General features: G+C 41.4%; 7 protein-coding genes across 7 annotated transcripts; 5 read left to right on the top strand and 2 right to left on the bottom strand.

The window, feature by feature from the left end:
• Positions 1-64: 64 nt before the first annotated feature.
• CGCS363_v000897 (uncharacterized protein) lies at positions 65-1,070 on the bottom strand (the record flags this gene model as incomplete). The annotated part of the gene is made up of 2 exons (XM_036632746.1): positions 65-736; positions 792-1,070. The coding sequence occupies 2 exons, from the start codon at positions 1,068-1,070 to the stop codon at positions 65-67; spliced, it is 951 nt and encodes a 316-aa protein (XP_036501253.1).
• A 1,306-nt stretch (positions 1,071-2,376) lies between these two features.
• Positions 2,377-3,771, top strand: orsC-7 (Tyrosinase-like protein orsC; the record flags this gene model as incomplete). Its single annotated transcript, XM_036632745.1, has 4 exons — positions 2,377-2,579; positions 2,649-2,898; positions 2,965-3,422; positions 3,483-3,771. The coding sequence occupies 4 exons, from the start codon at positions 2,377-2,379 to the stop codon at positions 3,769-3,771; spliced, it is 1,200 nt and encodes a 399-aa protein (XP_036501254.1).
• Positions 3,772-4,493: 722 nt separating this feature from the next.
• Positions 4,494-6,195, top strand: CGCS363_v000895 (UNC93-like protein; the record flags this gene model as incomplete). The annotated part of the gene is made up of 6 exons (XM_036632744.1): positions 4,494-4,626; positions 4,680-4,743; positions 4,800-4,974; positions 5,030-5,102; positions 5,167-5,785; positions 5,841-6,195. The coding sequence occupies 6 exons, from the start codon at positions 4,494-4,496 to the stop codon at positions 6,193-6,195; spliced, it is 1,419 nt and encodes a 472-aa protein (XP_036501251.1).
• Positions 6,196-6,770: 575 nt separating this feature from the next.
• Positions 6,771-7,675, top strand: CGCS363_v000894 (uncharacterized protein; the record flags this gene model as incomplete). The annotated part of the gene is made up of 2 exons (XM_036632743.1): positions 6,771-7,330; positions 7,405-7,675. The coding sequence occupies 2 exons, from the start codon at positions 6,771-6,773 to the stop codon at positions 7,673-7,675; spliced, it is 831 nt and encodes a 276-aa protein (XP_036501252.1).
• A 1,715-nt stretch (positions 7,676-9,390) lies between these two features.
• Positions 9,391-10,653, top strand: CGCS363_v000893 (Uncharacterized protein; the record flags this gene model as incomplete). Its single annotated transcript, XM_036632742.1, has 1 exon — positions 9,391-10,653. The coding sequence occupies one exon, from the start codon at positions 9,391-9,393 to the stop codon at positions 10,651-10,653; it is 1,263 nt and encodes a 420-aa protein (XP_036501249.1).
• A 157-nt stretch (positions 10,654-10,810) lies between these two features.
• CGCS363_v000892 (putative N-acetyltransferase p20) lies at positions 10,811-11,455 on the bottom strand (the record flags this gene model as incomplete). Its single annotated transcript, XM_036632741.1, has 1 exon — positions 10,811-11,455. One exon carries the CDS (start codon positions 11,453-11,455, stop codon positions 10,811-10,813), a length of 645 nt encoding a protein of 214 aa, XP_036501250.1.
• Positions 11,456-15,005: 3,550 nt separating this feature from the next.
• On the top strand, positions 15,006-16,338 carry CGCS363_v000891 (uncharacterized protein; the record flags this gene model as incomplete). Its single annotated transcript, XM_036632740.1, has 3 exons — positions 15,006-15,117; positions 15,206-15,556; positions 15,608-16,338. The coding sequence occupies 3 exons, from the start codon at positions 15,006-15,008 to the stop codon at positions 16,336-16,338; spliced, it is 1,194 nt and encodes a 397-aa protein (XP_036501247.1).
• Between the last annotated feature and the right edge of the window lie 9,502 nt (positions 16,339-25,840).

Genomic DNA, 25,840 nt, shown 5'->3' with positions numbered 1-25,840 from the left:
TCCAACGCTTAAGCGGATGACCACGCATCGCATACACGAACAACACGGAAACCGATAGGATAAACTAGACTTTGTCGACGTCTGAGAATGTCACCTTTGTGACTGTCGTCTTGGTGATCCCGCCACCACTGTTCCTTGACTCATCATTGACCACTCTGTGCCCCTCCACCCCTTCTTTCACCGCCATCGCAGTATGTGTTATTCTCCCAAGCTCATGGCCCTCGGAGGCATTGATTGCCTCCTCGCTACTGCTCAAAGCCTTCCAAGTCTCACTGCGTAACTCTCTACGAGCATAATATCCAGCGCCTGAAGGTGACTTTGAACCTTTTCCGTACATGCTGCCCAGAAAACGCTTAAATATCGGTCGAAGAGTAGCAAGGCTACCGGCAATGATTCCAACGTTCATCTCGGCCACGGTCCATATCGTGATATTCCTCGAGTCCCAAAGGACATCGCCAAGCTTGCCATAGTTGACGATGTAGACAGACTTAACACAGGCAGCTGCGCAGGCAAAGACACCAAGACCGAGAACGGCAACGAGGGATATGCGAGCCCTGCGGTGCACGTTGAGGCCCCAGAGCATTGGTATCGGTATCGTAGCAAACAGGAGGTCGGTGAGAATGTTGAGCGTGACGTTGGCGTAGCTCAGCCCTTGCAGAACCTCGATGGACCAGCAGGTAGAGTCGACCGATTTATCCCACATGAATCGAATGTCGGTGCATTGAGCAAGTAGAGTCTGTCAAGCCAGTGGTAAGTATTAGGATACGATATGAACCATCGAGCACACTTACTATGAAACAAACGGCCGTATATAGAGTCATGAATGTCATGATGCTTGCAATTGTGTGTTTGTAAATTTTCTTCGCGGCGATTCGTAGCAGTGAGCAGCCAACAGCTATTTTGACCATGCAAATACCAGTCAAATACAGCAGTTGAGAGACAAAGTTGAGTTTGACCCCGACCGTGAAGATTGCCTCCTCCACGTCTCCGCTATGGCGGCCTGCGCCGTAGTGAACTTGAGGAATAATTACTGCCTCGCCAGCAACGGAGATCGCCATCGCAATGGTCATGATTGTATCCTGTGACAAGAGCTTGTCAGCACGGCTGTCTTAGGTAGCAAAAGAAACGAGATTAAAACACACATCAACACCAAAATTCCGGATAACATGACTTCGAACGTAGATTCGAGAAAGAACAACGATTAAGGCCACTGCTGTTACTGGCAGTGTCGCTGCTAATATCTTGGCCCCTTCATCATCTTCTGGGTTGGAAATCAAGTCCATAACGATGGCGTCGAGGCTTTTGAGAGCTGAATGAAAGTTTCTGATTCTTCAGAAAAGGCTGGCAGACTTCCGGTGAAGATGTTTGCAGTTTGTCGTCAATCGAGCCTCCCCATCTCCCATAGGGCCAGGAGTGCGATGCTCGCCACTTCATAAGTCTCGGTCGTGTTCCGAAGCAACAACTCCTGTTCTCGACCATGCGCAACCAACAACATGCAAAATTTGGAATATGATCTCGTCTAGGAAATGCTTGCGCGATATGCTGTTGGTCTCTTCACCCATGTTCTCTTGCAACATCCTGTTGTTGACGATAACTAGGGGCCGCAAGGATTATTATGGATACCGGTGTGAACTCCATACCCATTGAGGCAACAGGAAATGAGACGAAATTCATTTCCTGCTATCTTTTGTCTGTTGGTTCTCGGTGGAGTTGTGCGATGTCCAACCGGACCCTCAGAGGCGGTCACCATCGCACGATATTCGCTTGGCTGTTGGTGCTGAGTTGTTGGTCTTCGTAACCCAATCTAATTATCTCGGCTGGCCCAACGCTCTTCCAATCGGCTTCCTCTCCAAAACAGGGGGACAACCTCCGCAACCGGGCTCGCGACTGGTTTATCTGGACGAATTCCCTGCCAAAGCCAGCAAACACCTTCGGCGCAGGCTCCCGCCTCCGCGATCCCTGCGGGGCAGGGCTCTTCATATCTACGATTTCCGGCGCCCCGTTGCCGTGAGATTTTAGACCCTTGATGTTTGCTATGTGGCGATGCGACGTGCCTGCATTGCATGGCCTAGACTGCATGTCTACATTGACTCGTCGGGCCCGAAATCTCCACCTTTGAGTGGTCGAATAAGCAATTGCATGTCGCTAGTTCTTAGTTTCGGTCTTCGTTGCCTTCTTGGCTGCAGGAGTCCGAACGTGTCGGTAAGGGTTCTCTGGCTTCGCATATATCTTTACCTGAGGGCGTCAGCGTCTCATCGTTTCTTTTCCTCCGTTCTTCAGCCAGCGTCCTCCGACTCTCTTTTCGCCTCGCCTCTCCTCCACTTTGGTCGACACAGTCTTCTCAACCCACAAGACTAGTACTGGAGTGAATTCAGGATGCGTTCTTCCTTTCTTGGTTTCATCGCCCTTCAGGCAGCTTCTGCTGTGCTCGGCAACCCGGTGCCAGCAAGTGAGAACGAACAGCTTGCCGCACTCGCTCAATCTGCCTTTGACAAGACCGAATCTGAGATTGAAGGTGGCGAGGTTCAGAGGCGAGGGGGCACTTGTTCCTGGTACAATGTCAAAGTCAGGCGCGAGTGGTACGTATCACTGAGTCCAGTGTAACCCAGGAATCGTCAACCAACCAAGCTGACACGCTCTTTAACTAGGGGAACGCTGAGCCGACAGGAGAGACTTGACTACATTAACGCTGTCAAGTGTCTGCAGTCCAAGCCTGCCCTGACGCCTTCTTCTGTGGCTGCAGGAGCAAAAACTCGTTTTGACGATTTCGTCGCAACTCACATCAACCAGACCCTGACCATTCACTACACGGCCAACTTTCTCTCTTGGCACAGGTACTTTACTTGGCAATATGAAGAAGCGCTGAGAAACGAGTGCGGCTACAAGGGCACTCAGCCGGTGAGAACTTCCCCATACCAATTTTGGCAAGTGTCGCACTGCTGACTTCAACGTGTCGCTCTTCAGTACTGGGACTGGACGAAAACCGCCGTCACGGGCATGGAGAAGTCTCCCATCTTCGATGGAAGTGAGACGTCAATGTCTGGAAATGGTGAATTCATTCCTGACCGGGAAGACATCATCTTGACAGGTCAGAACGACCTGCCTCCCATCGTACTTCCTGTTGGTACTGGCGGAGGCTGTGTTACCTCTGGGCCGTTCAAGAACATGACTGTCAATCTTGGACCTGCCGCTCTCGATCTCCCAGGAGGTGTCTCTGAGGCCAACCCCAATGGCCCCCTGACCTATAACCCCCGTTGCCTCAAACGCGATCTCACCACCGACATCAACCTTTCCTATGCGAACATCACCGCCGTTCTCTCCAACATCATCAACCCCCAGAATGTGGAGGACTTCCAAATGCAGATGCAGGGAGTCCCTGGCTCAGGCAACATTGGTATCCACGGTGGTGGTCACTACGCTCTGTAAGTCTTGTCAGAGATGAACGAACTTCTAAACGCGCGAATTTCTAACAACGCGAACAGTGGTGGAGACCCAGGAAGAGATGTCTTTACCTCCCCAGGCGACCCTGCCTTCTACCTCCACCACTCCATGATTGACCGAGTGTGGTGGATGTGGCAGATGCTGTCTCCTCAAGAGCGTCAGTATGGCGACATCGCCTTGAGCGGCACCAACACCTTCCTGGACCAACCTCCCAGTGCCAACACCACTATGGACGACCTCTTGGAGTATGGGTGGGTTGGTGGTGAGCCGCTGAAGATCAGAGATGCCATGAGCACGGTTGCCGGGCCTTTCTGCTATGTCTACTTGTGAGGCGGCGGGTTCAGGGTCAAACTCCACGATGATGAGAGCTTTCAAGACACTAATTGTATCGAGCGCTGCTTAGAACAAATATCATAATAGTAATGTTTGTTCCCCTTGAAATTTCAGGAATATCTACGCGGCGTTGCTGTGATTATCGAATCTTCTGTCCACATGAAGTACAGTTGTCAGGTTGATGTGGCTTTTGGAAAAGACCATTTTGAGAGGTCAATAAATCCTTCGCGGTTTCGGACCCCACGTGCAATTAATCCTTTTATGTACCCAACACAATTTGTGCTTACAACTGGACGCAGTCGGAGAATTAACATCACCCAGAACGGCAAACTGCGCCTGTTGGCTGGCCTTTGAGAAATGATGATTCGACAAGGGATATGACGTGACTGCTGGTCGGGTAGATATCGGGAAAAACCACCCATGCCACTGCACCAGTTCCTCGGCGCTTTTCTTCGTTTGTTTCCACTCTATTGCCTGTAGAACGTCGCATCGGAAAGTAGATGGAGAATTCGGTAGCTGGTCTAGATCGACTTGACGGGTGGCATCCACTTGGTGCAGTGATACCATCGAGTCCTGCCATAGCGCAATGCCGTTATCGCGCCGTGGCGGCTCGCTTGAGATATGCTCAGGTTTGTTCGAATTTTCGATAAAATGCCCAAGCTTTCTCCGTTTAATGATCTTGAAAGGTCGTTTCTTTTCTAAGATCAAGACGAACCACCATGGCGCAAATCACTGCCGAGTCTCCAACGCTATGGAGCAAGACCCACGACGTCTACCGCGGGACGATCTTCCAAGCCGTGCTCCTGGGTCTCATCAGCTTCACGCAACCTGGAATATGGGCCGCTATGAACAGTGGGTCAGGATTTCAACTCTTCCTTACTCTTGATTGCTAAAACATTATCCAGATCTCGGTGCTGGCGGCCAAGCCGAGCCTTACATCGTCAATGCTGTCAACGTCATTACGTTTGTGTAAGTCTTCAGAACACTCAAACCTTGAGAATAAGATCGTGCTAACTACGTTGCAGTATCATGGTCTTCTTTTCTCCGTTGGCAAGCATTGTCGGCAACCTGATCGGTCTGAAGTGGATTGTCGTCTTCGGAACCCTGGGCTATGTGCCTTACTCTGCTGCGCTGTACTGCAACTCTCTTTGGGGTACCCAATGGTTCCTTATCTTTGGCGCTGTCACATGCGGCTTCTCGGTTCGCTCATCCATACCCATCAACATCCAGAAAAGCTTTTCTGACTTTAGTACAGGCAGCTGCTCTCTGGCCCGGCGAGGCAGCGATTGCGGTTGGCTATCCTGAAGTTGCTCGGAGAGGCACCTGCAGTACGCCTTCAATAAAACTTATTGACCTATCATAGAGGATATCTGACATCAACGTCTAATCTAGTTAGCATCTGGATGGCCCTAGGCAAACTCGGCTCCATCATTGCGACCGCAATTCAACTCGCCATAAACAAGGACGGCGACACAACCGGCGCGATCGCGCCCTCGACTTACCTCGTCCTTGTCGCCATACAATGCCTGGGCCTTCCTCTCTCTCTCTTAATCGCCCCTCCAGACAAGCTCATCCGCAAGGACGGAAGAAAGCCTGTCTTCGCCAACTCTCAGCGCTCTTTCATGGTGCAACTCAAAGCATTTCTCGCGCAATTTAGACGGAAAGAGGTGCTGCTGTTGATCCCGGCCTTCATCACCGCGCAATGGGGCGTCACGTACCAGGGCAACTACATGGCAGCATACTTCACCGTACGTGCGCGCACGCTCTCTGGTTTCTTGATCGCAATTGTCGGTGCCATCTCCAACCTCCTCGCCGGGTGGTGGCTAGACACGAAGCACCTGCGTCGAACGACTCAAGCACGCTGGAGTTGGTACTTCTTACTGGCCCTGTTCACGCTCGTCTGGATTTGGAACATCGTGGTTCAGGAGCGTTGGCAGCGTGAGAGTCCCGGCGAGATTGACTGGAGCAGCCCCAGCTTCGGGGAAGGAGTTGCCATCTTCATCCTCTACCGGTAAGCCAACATCTTGAACACCCTATGAAGCCTTTGTTCTGACATGTGTTATCAGTATTGCTTACGAGACTGTCGGAGTCTGGCTTTACTGGGTTCTCGGCACTTTCGATGTCGAAGCGGATACCATTGCGTTGTCTATGGGTGTCCTTCGCTCAGGAGAGTCCGTTGGCTCGGCGCTGTCGTATGCAGTCGGCTCAGTGCGCAGTGCGTCTTTGATGACCAACCTGATTGTCTCTGTGGTTGTTTTCTATGTTGCTGTTCCTGCCACTACTTGGGCTTCGTTGCTTGTCAAGGATAGACTTCCCGGGGAGCTGCATGGCTCTGACAGCGACGGTGAGGGGTTCGGCCAGACTGACCGTCCTCAATCTGATGCGGAGCAAGTTGAGGTGAACCACAACGCCAAGGTTTAAAGAGAATTCATATGTCGAGATACTGCTGGCCTGGATAGCGATACAGTGGGCCATTCCATCAGGGCGGTGCAGCCGATCATACGGCCCCACAATCGGAGGCAGTACTCGGGGAAGAAGGACCGGATCGCCGGAGCACTCCCGCAGGCGAAATGATCGACAAGATCACTTTCGGGCAGTGCACTCATCAAGAACACATGCCAGTGGTTGTAGTAAAAACGTCTCAACCATGTTTCGCACCATTCTTGGTTCTGCTCATCCCGGCCACGAGGCCCGATCATAGGGTAGAAAAAACAGCAGACCTTGGGACGAGCGTCGACTCTTCGGATGATTCTGAAACCGGATTGGTCTGGCGTCCAAAACGCTCGCATGGCTACATAAAACAGCGCGCACGCTTAGGTTCATGTCGTGCATAGCAGTAAAGGCAGGAGGCGAAGTCCTAAAAATTGCCAGTAAAAGCGTTGGGCTGGTCTAGTTGTTTCTTCAGCGGCGAAATTTAAAGTATTGTTTCCCTACTCCAGATCAAACACGATCGACGCGCATCATTTTTTCTGCTTCGACATTCCCCACAGAGCATGATGAAGCCCGAAACAGACAACGAAGACCACCAGCCCTTTCTGGGTTTTCGCGATGACCCGAACAAGAGGAATTCTGCGGACGACGAGGAGGAGCAGGGCGTCACGGGCGGCAATGCGATGCTACACCAACAGCATGCGCTGAAGACGTCGAGGACGAGGAGGTGGTTGAGGGACTTCCTCGTGTTTCTGGCGACTTCTCTGGTCTGGGTACTTGCGTTTTCATTCATACCCGGGCCTCAACAGCAGGCTCCATCGACACCGTCACCAGGCACAGCAGCGATGATGCCGACGCCGCCATCGATGTCGGGGTTGCCGCTGCCGCTGCCGCAAGTTGGACAGGACGGCAAAGCGGGGACGATTCCAGACCCGAAGTACCTCGCGGCCACCCACAACATGACATCCGAGGCGAAGTTGGTGATGTGCGGGAACTCGACGGCGGAGGCGAAGAAAGCGGGGTGCAAATACGACACGTTGCTGAACCACTGGGTACCAGAGCAGTGTTACGACAAGGAGTTTGAGACGGAGTACATGGATGACGATACCTGGCACGCGTATTCGGAGTAAGTTCTCTTCCCTGGTCTGAACCTTCGTTTCTGGTGGAGAACAGTCTGCTGATCCTGCGACACTTACATAGCGTCAACTTGACGAAGCGCCTGACGAGAGAGGAAATGGGAGATCAGGAGTCGTACTACACGTCCATCGCGGATCACGTCAACCATTGCTCGATGCTTTGGAAGAAGCAATTCTGGACCATGTTCGAGGAGCGGAGGGTCTTTGACGGTGTTATCGTCAACTCGTACCACACGGAGCATTGCGCCGACTTCTTGAAGGATATTTGGGGGTCGAATCGGACAGAGCCTACGTTTGTCAGGGTTGCGTTTTCGGGATGCTGGGTCAGAAAGTGAGGGTTTCTGGGCGGCTTTGTTGTGATATTGTCAGTTTGGGACGTGGAGCTGGAGGTGACGGCACATTGATTCATGCCCTCAACTATCACATAAGCCCTCGATGTGTCGAAGGCGAGAGAAATATGGCGCAGGTTTAGCACAGCGTTGGAGTTAAGTCTTTACTTAATAAAGTACTAAGCGTTGAAGTCCAAACAGACTCGAGCGACGTCAACCTTCATCTGTCGGATCATTCGGGACTTGGGTGAGATTGTGGTGAACCCCTGAAAGCCCAACAGGTCTAAGCGTGAACGTCACCTCAATTCAAGAACTTCTTATTGCCTTCTTTTGAAGTGGGAAAGTCAAGGTCTACAGGCTGGCCTTAGCTCTAAGAGTCAACTACACGCGACGATCAGCTTCATCAGCAAATTGTCTCTGACTGAAGGCAGTGATCAAAGATCTCTTACCGACTTATATGTGATAGGTTTTAATCCATCATATCGCCGCCGGCGATGAATATGCCACCCCGCCAAAAAGCGGGCAGGATATTGATCATGGCTGACTTTAAAGGTTTCATGGAGGTTTACACCTTTATTCAAAGATGATGTTCAAGTTCGACCAGAACATAGCTGATGACAAAACAGCTCTGTCTAGTATCTCCATTACGGGAGCTAAGCGACCCAGCTACTTGAAGAGCCTTGGCAACACTTGCAATCACAATATCTTCATCTCGACGACTAGGCATGAGAACACATCTCAAACTAATTTACTTGGGCCATAGTGATAAGCGGCCTTTAAGTTTCTGTCTTCATTTTTTTCTTTTTGAAACACATCTTCATTCAATTTCCGTGTTTTCAAGCTCTCAGTAAGATTTTCTCCAAAACCTGTGGCGATCTCGATCTCCTTCGACCCTTCATCGTGGCTAAGAGTGATTCTTCTCTTTCTTTCATTCGCAAACTTCATATCAACTACGTCAACGACTTCCACAGTCCCATACCAGCGGCGCGCTAGTACATAATCTAGTGTCAGCACACGTTGCCGGTTAGCCGATCCACGCGTAGGGCTGCGCGCCAGAAGCTCCCCCTGGCGCCCGGCTTGGCACTTGGGGAAGACGTATCCATCTCTCGGTCCCGAGTAATCTATCGGTGCAACGACGGCTCGAAAATCCGGGATCGCCCCGGAGCAGGGGGGTCGGTCGGACTACGGACCTCGGATGGATGGGCTTACGCCGCACCGGGACTAGCCGCTGCAGCGCTGACTTCAACCCCTGGATCACATCGTGATTTAAGACAGACTTCAACGTCTCACTCGCACAATAATGATGGGCCAAATGAGATAGTGACATCTTGACACTGCATGAGTGACGTTGACGAGAGCTTCTGCTTTTGAGAAACAACCACCGCACTCATGAGAGCATTTTGAGAAGACGGACTATACATCATGAACAGAAGACGGGAACACCGGTGTTGACTCAGACAGCGGGCGCAGCATCAGCCACAGCATGAGAGTCGTGCACAAAGGATCAGATTGATACCAAAATCTCCTAGGTTCTCTGCGATCATTGGTGCGCCACGGAATGCGCTTCGGCACGCTAGAGACGACACCTGTTAGTACCAAAGCGGAATGAGAAACCTCAAAACTATTAATACGTTTCTCACCCGCCAAGATCCAGTTTTCAAGAACCCCGTCTTTAGCCCTCGAAGCCACACATGGACAGCCTCCCATCCACGCAACCAACCATGCGCGTCCTCATCAGCGGCGCAGGCGTCGCCGGCCCAACACTGGCCTGGTTCCTCGCCCGCACCGGCGCGCGCGTCACCGTCCTCGAAAAGAGCGCCGCCCTCCTCCGCCAGGGCCACAACGTCGACGTCAACTACGGCGCCATCAAGGTCATCCGCAAGATGGGCCTCATCGGCGAACTCAAGCGCTGGAACACGACGGAGAAGGGCACCAAGCTGATCGACCCGCGCGGCCGCCCCTTCGCGCCCTTCCCCGTCCACCCCGGCGACGGGTTCAACCCGACGTCCGAGTTCGAGGTCCTACGCGGCGATCTGTCGTGGTTCCTGTACGAGGCGATCAAGGCGCACCCGAACGTGGAGTACCGCTTCGGGGTGACTTCCGAGCGGGTTGTTGAGAACGGTGACGACTGCGTGCGGGTGGAGCTGAGCGGCGGCGAGGTGGAGGAGTATGATCTGCTGGTCGCGGCGGACGGGCAGTGGTCCAAGGTGCGGCGGCAGTGCTTCCCGGAGGAGGATGTCGCTGTGGTCGACAAGGATATGTACGTGGTGTACTCGACGATCCCGCGCGTGGCTAGCGACGATGACTGGTGGAACGTGTTCGTCGGCCTCGGGTCGCGGTGTGTCTCGCTGCGCCCCGATCCGCACGGCACCATCCGGGCCATGTTCACGCGGATGCCTCTTGACGACGCGCAGAGGCGGCTGTGGCAGGAGGCAGCGCGGAGCGACAGGAAGACGCAGCAGGAACTCGTCAGGAGGGAGTTTGCGGACGCGGGGTGGCAAGCGCCGCGGATCTTGGAGGCGATGGAGGACTCGGAGGACTACTACTTCCAGGCGCTCCAGCAGATCAAGATGAAGAGATGGTCGACGGGCAGGGTCGTCTGTCTTGGTGATGCGGCGTGGGCGCCGACGCCTTTGACGGGGATGGGCACGTCGTTGGCGATCCAGGGGGCGTATGTGCTCTCGGGCGAGCTGAGCAAGCTTGGAGAGGGGGAGCATCCCAGGAAGGCTCTGGAGGAGTTTGAAGGGAAGTTTAGGAGTTATGTTGATGAGACGCAGCATATTCCGTTCTTCTTCCCTGCTGTTGTGCATCCTGATGTGGCGTGGAAGAGATGGCTGTTCCAGACGTGCGTGGCGGGTGTAGCGAGGGTCGTGGCGAATCCGTGGGTTCAGAAGAAGTTTATACAGGGTACTAATGTCGAGGATACGGATGGGTTCACGTTACCGGAATATGAGAGGTTTGAAGTCGATGGGTTTGCGGGATAACTCGGTCTTGGGAGCCTCAGCGGTTGATAGATTTCTAACAGGGGGTTCTCTCTGAATGCAATGATCTCATCTCACTTACTAATTCAGTCTCAATGTCATCCCGAACATGTCTGCACTATCTTGTTTTCTCTGGTCTTAGAGCAACTCTTATCAACGTTCACAACGGCCACTTCCCCCTTTTCTTCAAATCCTCTTTTACAGCTCTCCACTGTTGAGCATCAATCCTGTAAACCCACCCAATCACATTCTCATCATAACTCACAGGGCCCTTGGTCTCAATCTCAGCCAAACCCAACGACGCCATCAGCGCCCTCCACGGCTTATTGTCATCAGCCGTCTCAACGCGAACAACTCTACACCCGAGCTCCTCGACCGCGTACTCGACCTTGGCACACAATGTCTCCCGCCCATACCCCTTCCCCCAGTGCCGATGATCGAGCACCACGCCCGTATCAGTAAGATACGGGCGCCCCTGGACACCATCCTCCCCGTCCTCCTGCGCGACGGAGGTGCCGCTGTCGTCTTCGAAGCAGTTGTACCCGCCATTGCCAATGACCTCGCCCGTCTCGCGGAGGACGACTACCATGAAGGCATTCTTGCCCGCGGCGGTCATGGGCTTCCAGCGGTTGATGCGGGCGCCCATGACCTCGGGTGAGAGGCCGGGCTGGACGGCATCAAAGGGCTGATTTTCCGGGGTCGAAAGCAATTTGTAGAGGGCGTCGTCATCTTCAGGGACGGCGCTGCGGATGATGAGGCGCGGTGTGGTGATGGTGTAGGCTTCTTGTGGGAATGAGGCTGCCATATTGGTGGTCCACGAGGATAGATGAAGTGCTAAGTGAGTTGGCTTGATGTCATGTGGTGATTTTCTAGTTGACTGAAGATGGTTCTCAAGCACTACTTAAAAGCCGCCCAACGAGAGTATTCATCAATTGGTAGCACCCTTCAAAACACGCTATGCTCGTTGCAATTTGGCAAAGAGTGACTCATTTTCAAGGACCTTTGCAACTTGAATCGAGTTCAAAGCTGCGGGCATCGGGTTGACGTTTTGTTACCTTCCCGATTTGCTGAAGGATCAGTTCCTACATGCGCTAAACTGGCCAGTTGTATGACTCTACAGCAGTCATCAACACCAACGCACCAACGATAATGCATGCAACTTGCATGTCTGACCACTCAGGAGCGACGGTTGGCTGCATGTAGAATTTGGCCTCAATTTCTTTGTTTAGTGGGTCTTGTTGGTTCTCTAAAGCCCAGAATGACTTGCATTGGCGAGTTGGAGTCGACGCCGACATCGTGAGTTCCAAAACATGCTCTTAAACCATAATATACAATTGTCTAGTTGCTCATCAAATTAATTGAATGGACACCGCATTCAGTCTAATAACCCGGTCTAAATCAACTTTCAGGAGTTGCCAGCTACCTGTGTTGATGATAGGACAGCTGCCAATGATAAACAAGCTTTTGTCGATCTGAATCCGTGATGATTTTCACCGTCGACAATAAACCGAAGAACATTTCATGCCGTCGAAACCTGAAGGCGGCGGCCAACTGTTTGTGACCACCTGGAAGATTCGCAATCTCCGAACGCTAATCAAACGTCTTTCCACGAGGGTCAATCACGGGGAGAGCCAAAGTATGTATACCTTACTGACCGACCTGGCCCCATAACATTAGAGTTCGTCCTGTCAACTCTTAGTCACCTGCTGAATCGTGATCGTGGGCGACTGATTGTTTCTGGTCCGTGTGAGATGGCCACGACGACCCCACTCAGGCGCATTGAATCTGTCCAGCGATAACCCGGTATAACGTGGGCGGCAGCGTGAGCAGAGAATAGCAACGCAGGAAGTGCCGCGCATCATCACCAGCCTCAGTCTCGGAGCGTCTTCTTTTCCAGTTACACCAGTGTGACAACTCATTTATCTGCGGTTGAGGCAGACTTAGAGTCCCGCAGTAAGAAGGCCCAAGACTCTTCTGGTGACACCGGAAGACATCTTCATTCAACCAACGACATAGACTGAGAGTCGCAACAACATCACAATTACTAGCTGAGCTAGAGATGCCAATAGTATTCCTGGTCAACACTGTTGGTGAAAGCACTGGGCATGCTATCCACGTGTAATCAATCTCACAAGCAGAGCCGAGATGCAGGAACGACAGCTAATATGGGGCGGCATGTGTCTACCAAGGGACGCTCCGAAGCCCGCGCAGTGTAGGGCTACTTTAGGAAAGGAGGGAGAAGAAGGGAACAGACTTTCTTAGCCAGGCACACACAAAGTGCTTCTCCGTCACCCTCTCTCTCCCGCACTCTCGCCTCCAGGGCACCAAGGGCGCCGGCCCGTGGTATTTAAGCGTGCACTCAAAAGCCAAGAGAGTTGACTAACAAATACAACCAGCATCTTTGATGGGTCAAACGCTGGCCAGATGGTTGTTTCAGCGTCATGCGATGACGCCGTTGTGCCGCAGTCAGCAGGCTTGGTGGTGCTGGACCCTGCGTTTCCATTTGCCCGGGCAACCCTGAAGCGTCCACAAATGCGAGGGAGGGGGGCCTGTACTGCCCTGTCCCGCCTGAATTTTCCCTTCTCGTCCAGCGCAGCGGCGGCGCCCACATCAGCCCAACTCATGTTAACCCCCCACAGCAGCCAATATGGCAGCTCCCGCCCTCAATCTATTAATTCCCCTTAGTGTCGACCTTATCCACGAAGCTTGTCTCAAAGACGACCTTACCGAGTGAATGAAGGGGGCTCTTCCGAGCAATAGCCTTCCCCGATCCACTGTGCTGCGCAGGGCAGCGAAGCTTGTGTTGGGACTGGAGCACTGTGGGAACAGGACGGAAACAACATGGTCGACATCACCAGGTCTCGACCAACTTTTTTCCAGCGAGATCCATCGTATCCAGCCTCAATCATGGGGCGGTGGTCTGGAACGAACATGTTCCGACATCAGGGAGGCTCCGCTGGTCTAAATACGCGAAGAGGGCGAAGCTGCAAGCGAAGAGAACGACGCCGCCTGCCAGGCTGCCAGGCGTGCCCGTTGGACTCCTGAGCGTTACGCATCCGTCTCAGACCCGCTGGGAGGCCCGTCTGAACTTTTTTGGCAGGCCGTACGGGAAAAGCTGCCATCGGAGGTTCGCCGCCGCCCGCCCTCTCGCCTTCAGCACGTGTGGTGGTGTAGGTGCCATTGGGGAGACATTGCGACTGGGCGGCGCTCTGCAGCGAAGTCGCAGTCCTCGCCTGGAGTAATAAGGCCCATTCGAGTCCGTTATGGTCCATCTCAAAAGGGGCCTGAAACGCGGGTGCAGCCCCGTTTTCGTCTGGACTCCCAGCGACATCTGCCCATTTCCCTACTGCGGTATGGGAATTGTCCCTCCTCCCCCCGGCTGCGAGGCCACAGCCAACGCAACCTTGCGGCGGGAACGGGAAAGCCCTGTCCGCCCTGTCGCCTCGAGCCTAAACATCCCCTGCTTTTGCCTGTCTTCAGCCACTGGCACGCAGAGCAAGGTTGGAAGTGTGTGTGTGTGAGTGGTGGTCGCGTATATGGCCCCCCCACGGAGAAGACTCGGTCTTGGACACCACCACCAAACCACCACTGAAGGGGGGGCACGCCTCCACCCGCGTACGCCTCCGTATCCACCGCCATCTCCACCCACGCGACGGCATCCGTTCCAGAAGATCGTCGGAGCTGCGGAGAGGATCTGTGCTTGGGGTTGCTTTTTGATGTCCTTTTGGCGCATCTTGGCTGGAAATACTTGCAGGTGAGAAACAGTATGAGGCTGGCAATGCTGGCTCGAATCCACTTCCGCAGCACACCCCAACATCGTCATCCATGGTATGAAATTCGACCGGACGAGAGCGCTGTGGAGAGCGGTTCCTGACGGCGCTGCATCGTCCACCTGGTCCTTCGCGAAAGCAGACAGGGACTGGCCGAAGCTTTGCCCATCACCAAAGCGCTTACACATTTTTCTCCTTCAGGCTTCACTTGCAAAACCATGCTCACCACCACCCCCCTTCCCCCCTGTCGAAACAAGCTCTACCCTTGAAGCACCTCCTCTTGTCATCGCCAAAAAGGGGAGGGTCAGAGAGGGAACTCAACGGGCAACCATGTCGACCGCCGTTATAAAACTTTATAGGCCTCGCTCTTCGGGTAAAACGCAGGCCTCCCTGTGCTCTTCCCGTTTGGATCGCTCGCTCACACTTTCCTTTCGTCGAATTATTCCCAGCCGGTCTGTTTACACTTCTCTTCGGCCCAATACCTCTTTCGTTCTCTTCAACGGTGCTGGACACAATTGTCTTGTAATTCAACTTTTTTGATTTTTTATTCTTTTTCGATTCTTTTTTCGTAAAGCAAATTCAACCATGTCGTCCTCTATGAAGGCGTTGGTCACCTCCGCCTTGTTGGCGGTTGCTTCGGCTCAGGGTGTTATTCTCAAGGCTCAGGGCAAGGGCGCCGCCAGTCTGCCTCTTCAGGGTAAGTCGTGATGGAAGAAGAAAGAAAAGGATGGGAAATGGGGGGACAAGAGGAACGGGGAACAGTGGGCTAACACAGCCCCCGACAGTCGACACGAAGAAGGCCGATGCGAACATCATCAACACCAAGGAGATCACCGACAACGCCGTCAACGAGTGCGGTCGTACCATCCTCGCCGGCAACATCGACATCGGCGAGAACACCGAGAACCAGCTGATCGCAAAGACCGTCACGCAGGTCACCAAGGGCAGCACCGTCGATGTCCAGATCGCCCAGGTCAACCAGGACGGCTCGGGACCGTACACCTGCGACATGGACCTGACCAGCAACGCCAACGGCGCCACCGGCCAGACGAAGCTCCAGGTCCAGGAGGGCCAGCCGCAGAACGGCATCATCAACCTCAAGGTCACCATGCCCCAGGACATGGCCTGTGTAGGAGGTACGTCGTTACTTTAATGTCTTCCACCATAATGATACTAACACGCACCAGCCTCCACCGGAGACGTCTGCACCGTCCGCTGCTTCAACGCCGCCGCCGCCGGCCCCTTCGGCGGCTGCTTCGCCGTCCAGCAGACCGACACCACCCCCAAGCAAAACACCCCCCAGAACATCGCCACCAAGCAGACCCTCGAGAACGTCCTCACCCAGGTCCAGCAGAACGCCAAGGACCTCCCCGCCGCCGTCAAGTCGAACCAGGAGGCCAAGACCCAGGACGAGCAGGGCGTCACCGCCATCAAGGAGATCCTCGGCAACAACGCCACCCAGACCGCCGCCGGGGGCAACACCGGCAACACCGGCAACAACAACAACAACAACAACAACGGCGGCGGCAACAGGAAGAACAACGGCAACAACGCGAACAACGGCGGTGCCACCCGCGGCGGCGGCGCTGCCAAGGCCGGCAAGAACAACGGGGCCAACGCCAACAACGGCGGCGGCAACGCGAACAACAACGCCGCGACGGGAGGCAACAACAACAACAACAACAACGGAGCCGCGACCCAGGGAGGCGGTGCCGCTAAGGCCGGCAACAACGCCGGCGCCAATGCAAACAACGGCGGTGGTGCTACGAACAACGCCGCGACGGGCGGCAACGGCGGAGGCAACGGGGGCAACCGCGGCGGCCGCCAGAACAACAACAACAACAACAACAACGCCAACAACAAGCGCGATGAGTTCCGTGCGCGCGTTGCCAGGAGGCACCTCGCTCCCCAGAACTAGGGGGTCAAAGAGAATGAAGAGGGGGAGCTGGGTCGTCCGGGGCCCGGCTCTGTTGGTAATGGGCTTTTATATCCACAAAGGCCCAACGTTGTTGAAGATGAAGACTTAGCTGTTGTTACACCATATCCCATATTACCTTTTGGTTGATTAGTTTAGCGAAATAAATCTTGAGAGAGAGCTTTTGAAAGCGTATGTGCTGAGTGTTTGAGGGGAAGAAATGTGTCCAACGTTGCCGTCTGAAACTTGAGGAGTTGGGACTTGGCTTTGCGTTCGAAAATGTAAAGTATATAGAGAAAACCACAGAAAAAGAACTAAACTTATGGACCATTAGTTGATATGGGCACTGTTCACAGAGCGCTGGTATAGTGAGACTCTGCTTCTTGGGATGAGATTAGAACGTGGGGTGTATCGTCGGACAAAATGGGATGCCGGGGTAAAGGGGCTCGGGTGACGTCTCGGCACCCGAGGCTGCTCGGATGAGTAGCACAGAAGGCCTTTCTTGCGTGTTTCATTGTGGTCGATGAGTTGTTGGGTGCAAGATGAGACCGCTCAGGGGGTTATGAATGTGGAAAGCGTCACTCCAGCGGTGCCCTCTTCAATCCAAACACGGCTCGTTAATGCTGGATGTCTTTCGTCTAGCTCTCAAGTTTTTATCTTTGTAGTTTGCTCCAACGTATGTCAGTATTTATTGTTATTTCGAGAGCCTCACGTTTTCAACTACCCAGATGGGCTGGGAGCATGTGTCTTGAGGTTTTGGAGACGAGAGACCTGAGAATGTTTAAAATACCCCTGCTTCTCAGATGATATTGATATTATGCCGTCCGTCTAGAGCTATAACATAGTATTATTGCCAGAAGAATAATCACAAAATATTAAAGCTGCTGTACAGTAGTACTTAGTAAGTATTAAGGTATATATTATTTTGTGAAGAATTCTTTTGTGAATTTTTGTATAACTATAGGGAACATAAGGATCCTTTTTTCCTCTACCTTAACCTAAGCTAATCTTCTTAACTACTATATTATAACTTAGATAAAAGTAATAATAGTAATTAGTTCTTAGAACTATTCGCTATATTTTTTATTAAATATCCTATTAATCTCTTTTATATTATTCTTATTTTTTAAGTTCTTAGTAATCTTTTTAAATCTCTATTTAATTTAATAGAGAACTTAGTTCTAAAAGTTTTTTAAAAACTTAATATATATCATAAAGAGATATAGAAATACTATATTATTATTCTTAGTTAAAAAAATATAATTAAACTATTATTAAATATATAATAAACTAATTTTTTTTAGATATTTAATATTATTAGTAGTAAAAACTATATTAATTAAATAAGAGGTATATATAAAATTTATTTTAGAGAACTTTAAATTTAAACTATAATATAATAAAGAGCTACTTCTATTTAGCTAAGTAGCTTAAAAATCCCCTTTATATACTTTATAAATTAGTTATAGAGGTTACGCTATAACCCTCTATATATTTCCTTATTAGAGTTATATAGTAGTTAATAAGGTATGCCTCTAAGTAGTAAACTATAAAGAAGAAAACTTAGAAGGGAAGAAAGATTAAGGTATATATATAAAGATTTATTGCTTATAGAGCCCCTAGAGAGCATAGTTAGCTAGTATAAATATTCCTAATATAAATTGTTATAACCTATTATGTAAGGATAATAATTAAACGACCTACTTAGGTATTAAGTAGCTAGGATAGGATATTTATACTATAGGATTATAGGAATAATAGGGACTTACTTAGTATTAATATGTAACGTAGTGAAGGCGTTCACTGCCTTCAGCGCGATAGGCGCCCCAACCACGCTCAACGTGATCAACACAGTTAGCGCGTTAAACGCAGTAGAGGCCCTTAAAGCCTTTAAAGCCTTTAATACACCTAAGGCCTTAAACGTAATTAACTATCTTAATATATATATTACTATAACTATATTACTAATATAATATATATTAATTAGTAGCACAACCTTAATAGTTACTTACCTCCCTTAAATTAAAGAAAATAGCTAACCCTATATTAATAACTAACCCTATTAAGTTTAATAAATAAGTTCTAGTATATAGCTAACCCTATAAAGCTTAAATAATAATAATATTATAATAAACTCTTCTTCTAATTAGGAATATCCTAAAGAGATATAAAACCTTACTATTATACTTTAAATAATATTAACTAATCTAAAAGTAGTAGAAGATCTTAAAACTAAATTACTTAAGTTTATTAACTATATAATAATTACTAACTTTTAAGTTACTTATAAGAACTACTTAGAGAAGTTTTATAAAATACTTATTTTAACTAAATATTTACTATTTAACCTAAGTATATAAGTTATTATTTTAGCTATAGCTAGTAAGGGATTTAAATACTATATAACTAACTACTATAGATAAATCTAAACTATAAACTTAAAAAGAGAAGCTTATATTAATACTATAAAATTTAAAAGTTAAGTATTAAAAACTTAGAGAGATAATTTTAATATATTTACTAACTTAGTTAGATAATAGTATTACCTTAATATATTATATTATATAAAATATATTAAGATTAAGAATACTTTAAAATAAAAACTTAACCTTATTTTACTTTTTAGTAATAATAGAAAGATAAGAGGTTATAAAACCTTAAATACTAGCTATATAGAAAAACTAAAAAGCTTAGAACTTTAATATTTAGTTAATATTCTATCTTAAAATTAAGAATTAATAGTAGTTTTATTAACTTTAGAGGAATATATTAACTTTAGATAAAAATTCTTAAGTATTTTAGAATTTTTACCTCTAAAGTTAAAAATACTAAATAATTAACTATTAACACCTAACTTAACTACTAAAACCTTAATTATATTATTAAAATAATTAACTATTATAATAATAGATACTATCTATTATATAACTAAACTTCTTTCTAGCTAAGGCTAAAGTAGTATACTAAAATCTAGTAATATATAGAGTTATTATAGTTAAAGATAGTCTTAGCTTATCTATTCTAAACCTTAACTTACTTTATTAACTATATTAAAAAGAAAAGAGCTTATATTTAATAATAATATCTAAAAGTAAACTAAAAATATAAAATAAGTCTCTACTCTATAAAGAGATCTAAGTAATAATAATAATAAAAGTAATCTAAATAATAAAAAAAACTATAAGAATAAAGATTATAATAATAGAGGAAGTAATAGAAACTAAGTAAACTACTACTTTTTTAAAGCTTAATAGAAGCTTATTAAACTAAAATAGTCTAATAATAGAATATCTATTAACTATAACTTTCTATCTATACTTATAGCCTTAAATAGAGACTATATTATTTATACCTTATTTAGCTCCCCTATAGATAATATAAGATATTTACTATTATAATTTAAAATAGATATAATTAGATTATTTAATTTACCCCTATATAATAATAAAGTTAATAATATCTATATTAATAGAAACTTTAAAATAATTTACTAAAATATATATTACTTTATTAACACTATTAATAACTATATTAAATCTAATAATAGTAACTTAGCTATAGTAGCCCTAAACTTCTACTAGATATTACTTTACTATATATTAGATTAATATTATACTAACTTAATAATTAAAAAAAAGTTAGCTTTAAGAGACCTTTAGGTTAGAATTAAATAATAAAAGGAATTATTACTTAGAAGATTTTACTTTCTATATAAACTTACTAAAGCATAATTATCTAAAGAATAATATACTTTAAGAGATATTTATAACTATTATAATATTTACTATTAGATAACTAAAGTAACTTAACTTTACTATAATATAGAAAAGTCTAAAATAAAGATATTATCTATAATATATAATAAAATAGATACTAAACTTATTATAAGTATTCTAAAGCTTAATAGATTAACTAATTATAATAAATTTATAGCTAACTTATAAAGCATAATACTAAGTTAGTATAGAATAGTTACTAAAAGATTATAGTATAACTTTTTACTATTAACTACTAAAAGTAAGTATATAGGGATAATATCTTTATATTTAATATTAGGAATAATACTTAAGTCTTCTTTAAGCTATTATCCTTACTATTTAAAACTAAAAGAGTTTAAGGTCTCTAGTTTAATATTAGCTAGGAATATAAAAACTACTATAAATATCTTAGTTAAACTACTATTAACCTATAATAAATTAGTATAACCTAAGAAGCCTTAAGTATAATTTAAATATAAATATTAACTTAATTATTATAATTAATATAGTTAATATCTAAAAGTACTAAAATATCCCTCTATATATACTACCTCTAAACTTAAGTAGTAAATTAATAATACTAATAGTAATAACTTATCCTATAATAATAATTATAATTATATCTAGTACTATAAAGCTACTAATACTTTAGAAGCTTATAATAAGGACTTAATTATTAATATAAATAATAAAAATAAAAATAATTATAACGCTAAAAGTATAGATTAAGCTAACGTTTTATTCTAAATAAATAAAGATTATATTTTAAAGATATTAAGATATCTTCCTTATTATAATAATAAATACCTTCTCTTTAATACTACTTTATTTTTAAATTTTATATTAACTAACCCTAAAATCTATATATATAATACTTATTTATATAATATAAAGCTATACTTAGATTTTAATAGTATCTTTTTATATTAAACTCTCTTATTACTATAGCTAAATACTATTATTATTAGTCCTATTAAGCTTTAATATTATAATAATACTTAATCTTATAAGTATACTTATACTAAGATTATTATTTAAGGTTTTTAAAATAAACTACTAATTATAATTTATATAGATATTAGTATAGATAGGTCTATAATTAGTAAAGCTTATCTCTATTAATTTTATATTATTATTAAGTAACTTAAGGTATTTAAGCTATAAGAAATAAGAAGTATAAAGACTATTATATAAGTTACTTTCTTAATACTTATTTATAATTAGTTATTAAGTAGATATATAATAACTACTAAATTATAAATAAGTATTTAGCTAGTATTATACCTTAATACTAATTTACTTATAAAATAAAACTTTAATATTTTAAATAGTATTAATATTCTAAATTTTAAATCTTATATTTATATTCTATCTTATAGTAATCTTTATATACTTTTATAGATTTATTCTAAGATCTTAATAAAGACTTTTACTATATATACTACTATTAATATAATAATACTACTATATAATTAGATAACTTTTTAAATTACTATATTAATAAGATTAAAATAGAATTCCTTCTATTTAGCCTAAAGTAAGAAAAGTATATATTTATATATATAAGTACTTTACTATTTATTCTTATTATTAATAACACTCTTTACCTTTTAAAGATTAAATATAGAATAAAACTTAAAATATTATTACTATTTAAATTTAATAGTTTTATTAAACTATAAACTTATAATTATTTATAAGCTACTATATTAATATTACTAAATAAATACTTAATATATTATTCTATTTTTTACTTTATAAATTAAAAACTAGCTATTTTAGTCTAATTACCTAAATAGTTAGCTACTAAATAAGGCTAACTCTTAGCCTCTAACTTAAATAAATCTTTTAGCTTAAGGTAATACTAAAGATAATTTTATATTAAAATAAAGAGATATTTATAAAAAAACTATTAATATAAATAGTAAAATAAGTATTACTAAGCTAAAGAACCTACCTACTATTATTACTAATAAAGGTATTTATATCTATAATTATAGTAAAAAAGCTATATAATACCTTAAAGAAGTAATCTTATATTATCCTAAGGTTTAGATTAACTAAGGTTTAATTAATTTTTTAGAAGATTAATACTTATATATTAAACTTATTAATAGTTAGTAAAAGATAAATATAAGATAATATCTATACTTAGTAGGTAAAAAAGATAAGAAACTAATAAATATTATTCTTAATAAGCTATATACTTAAAACTAAATAGAATAAAAGAAATCTAAACTTATTCTATTTAGAGCTTCTATATTTATAATATAGCATATTATTAATAGTAAATATAAAAGCTAAATAGTTATTAATTTATATACTTTAAATAAGGCTATAGTTTTAGACGTATATCTAATACCCCTCTAGTAAAATATTATTAAATACCTAAGGGGAAAGGCTTAAATTATAATTATTAATACTTAATTATTCTTTTATTAGTTCTTTATTAAGAAGGAATATAGAGAACGCTTTATAATTATTAGTTATTAAAACTAAGAGTAATTAAAAGTTATATTTATAAGTTTTTATAACTCTCTAGTATATACTTAATATATTATAGATAAGCTTTTATAACCTTATAAGAAGTTTATATATATTTTTATTAATAATATTATAATAGTATTAACTAACCTTAAAAGCTACTTAAAATATCTTAATACTATCTTTAAACTATTTTTAGATATTAGTTTATTATTATTTACTTAAAAGTTATTTATTAAGTATCTATCTATTAAATTATTAAGATTTACTATTAATACTTTTAGTCTATCTAATATATAAAACTATATTAACGCTATTATAAAGATAAAATACCCTTATAACCTTTATTAACTTAAATATTAGATTAAAGCTATAAGATTTCTTTAATATATTATACTATAATATAGTAATTATATATAACTACTATAAGAATAAAAAACTTTATTACTAATATAAACTTATATATAAAATAAAAATAAAAGTATAGCTAGAAAAATATTCTACTAAAATACTTATTTTATATTAACTAAAGAAGAAATCGCAAGCTTTAATAATATTAAGAATACCTTAATAAATAATAATATAGTATTTTACTATAATCTTAATAAGTAGTTATTTATTTAACTTAATTCCTTAAAAGAATATAAATATTTAGCCTTAATTTTCTAACTTAAAAATAATATTATTTAGAAACCTTATAATGCTATTAAATAAATAGATATACTACCTATTACCTATATAAATAAGGCGCTTAATATAGCTAAATAAAAGTATTAACCTATTAAACTTAAAGTAACCTATTTAGTATAAATAGTTAAGAAAACTAAACTATTAATATAATTATCTTATAATAAACCTATAATTATTCTTACTAACTATTTAGTAACTTATAATATAGTTAAGTAAATATTATTATAGACTAAAAATAAAATAAAGTTAAACCTATATCTTACTTTATTATCTAAATACTTTAGCTAATTCTTACTAATATACTACTATATCTTAGGAATATCTAATATTATAGTAGATATTTTATTATATTTATTAATTACTAAAGTACTAATAGAAGATATTAGTAAACTTAATAAAATATAAGATAATATACTAATAAGAGTTAATTTTATAACTAAAGCTTTATTAGATAATAATTTTAAAACTAAACTTATCTAAGCATATAAAAAATTAAAATTATAGAAGAAAATATATAATATATTAAGTAATTAATAAAATAATATTAAGCTTAACTTTATTATATATAATAGCTTCTTTTATTATATTAATTGCTATAACCTTAAGTAATAACTTTATATACTAAAGGAAATAGTAATATTATTAATTAAAGAGGCTTATAATAATTATTATTATTTTAGAAAGTAATAAATATAGAAAGCACTAAATAATAACTTTTATATTTAAAGGTTATATTACTAAGTAAAAGTATATATTTAAAACTATCTTTATTATAAAATATTTAGTATTAATTATTAACTACTATTAGGAACTATATAATTAATCTTAATACTACTTATTCTATTTTATACTATTATAATAGACTTTATTATTAGTCTTCTTAAAATACTATTAAGATACTTTAGTTATAAATAAAAAAATTTCTTATTACTTAATATTATCCTTATAGTTAATAATAAATTCTTAAAGATAATATTACTTATTTTAAGATACTTAATATATACTACTAAAATCTAAAGATATTTACTTCTTTAAGAACTCTAATATAGAAACTAAGGAATTCTTAAAGTAATTATTTTAAACTATAATTATAAATTCTTATTAAAATTTTAGATATTACTTTAGATTAAACTTAATATTAAGCTAAAGTTTTTAATTATATATTATCTATAAATTAATAGAATATTAAAAAGAAAAAACTAAACTATTAAACTAGCTATTAAGTATTTTTTAAATATTATAAATAGTAATTAAAGTAAACTATTTCTTAATTTCTAGTATAATCTAAATAATACTTACTCTTAAGTAATTAGCTACTTATTAAATTAAATTCTTTATAGTATAAATATAAATAATATTTTAAATATCTTAAGAGATTTAAATCTAAAACTTAACTATAAAATATTTTAAGAAGAAGTAAAAATTTTAATTACTATAGCTTAGCTTTATATAAAGGAATATTATAATAAAAAATACTATTCTATTATATTTAAACTAAAAGATTAAGTATATTTTAAGATAGAATTAAGATATTTTCTACTAAGATACTTAATATTAAAGTATAGCTATTAATATATCCTTTTTAAAGTTATTAACTAAGTTAGTAAATTAGCTTATTATCTAGATATTCTACTAAATATAAATATATATCTAGTAATATTAATAACTTAACTTATAGTAATACTAGCGCTTAATACTAACCTTTTTAATTAGTAAAATAATTATTATAGCTTTATTAATATATAAGAAGATAAGAATATATATTAGCTTAAATTATATAAATACTTTAAAGTTAAGAGTATCTTTAAAAAGTAAATAACTATTTAAGGAAAGGTTTAATATTTAATTAAATAGAAGGGATATCTACTTATTTATATTATATAGATAGATAAAGATATAATAAATATAGATAAACTTATTTCTACTTTTAAAGAATATAAGTATAAAATAAAATAACTATACTAATAAGCTTAAGTTTAAAGATTAACTATTAGTCTAAAAGAATAATCTTTTAAACTTAGAGAAAGACCTAAATAACTAGTATATAAAAGAAGAAGATTAAGAAAGAATTTAAATTAAAAATTTAGTTAATAAAGTATTAATCTAAGATAAGGCACTTATTATTTAAAGCATATTATTTAGTCTTTATAGTTATAAAATATAGTATAAGATGTCTATTATTAGTTAATAATAGGTTATTTATACTTACCTTAAAGCTATATATAACTTAATATATTTACCCTCACTATAATAAGTATAAATAAGAACCTTTATAACTTTAATTACTATCTTTACTTAAAGGTTATTCTTTATTTTAAACTATTAGCTAATAGTAAAAATTAGAATAACTAGTTGCTTATATAAAAAAAAAAAAAAATATATTACTAAGTAACTATTATGCTTATTACTATTATCCCTCTTAATATAATATTAGTACTTTTCTCTCTTATATATATAATACCTTTATATTTTATACTTATATTATATAATCTTTAGCTATTAATACTATTATTATCTTTATTCTATTTATTATAATTATTACTATTAGCGCTTTTTAATACTTTTAGTACTAA

The sequence above is a fragment of the Colletotrichum siamense genome (assembly GCF_013390195.1).
Source record: "Colletotrichum siamense strain Cg363 chromosome Unknown KSG_Cg363_contig01, whole genome shotgun sequence".
NCBI lineage: Eukaryota > Fungi > Ascomycota > Sordariomycetes > Glomerellales > Glomerellaceae > Colletotrichum > Colletotrichum siamense.
The sequence above is the reverse complement of the archived record's forward strand: the minus strand, read 5'-3'. Positions and strand labels throughout refer to the sequence as shown.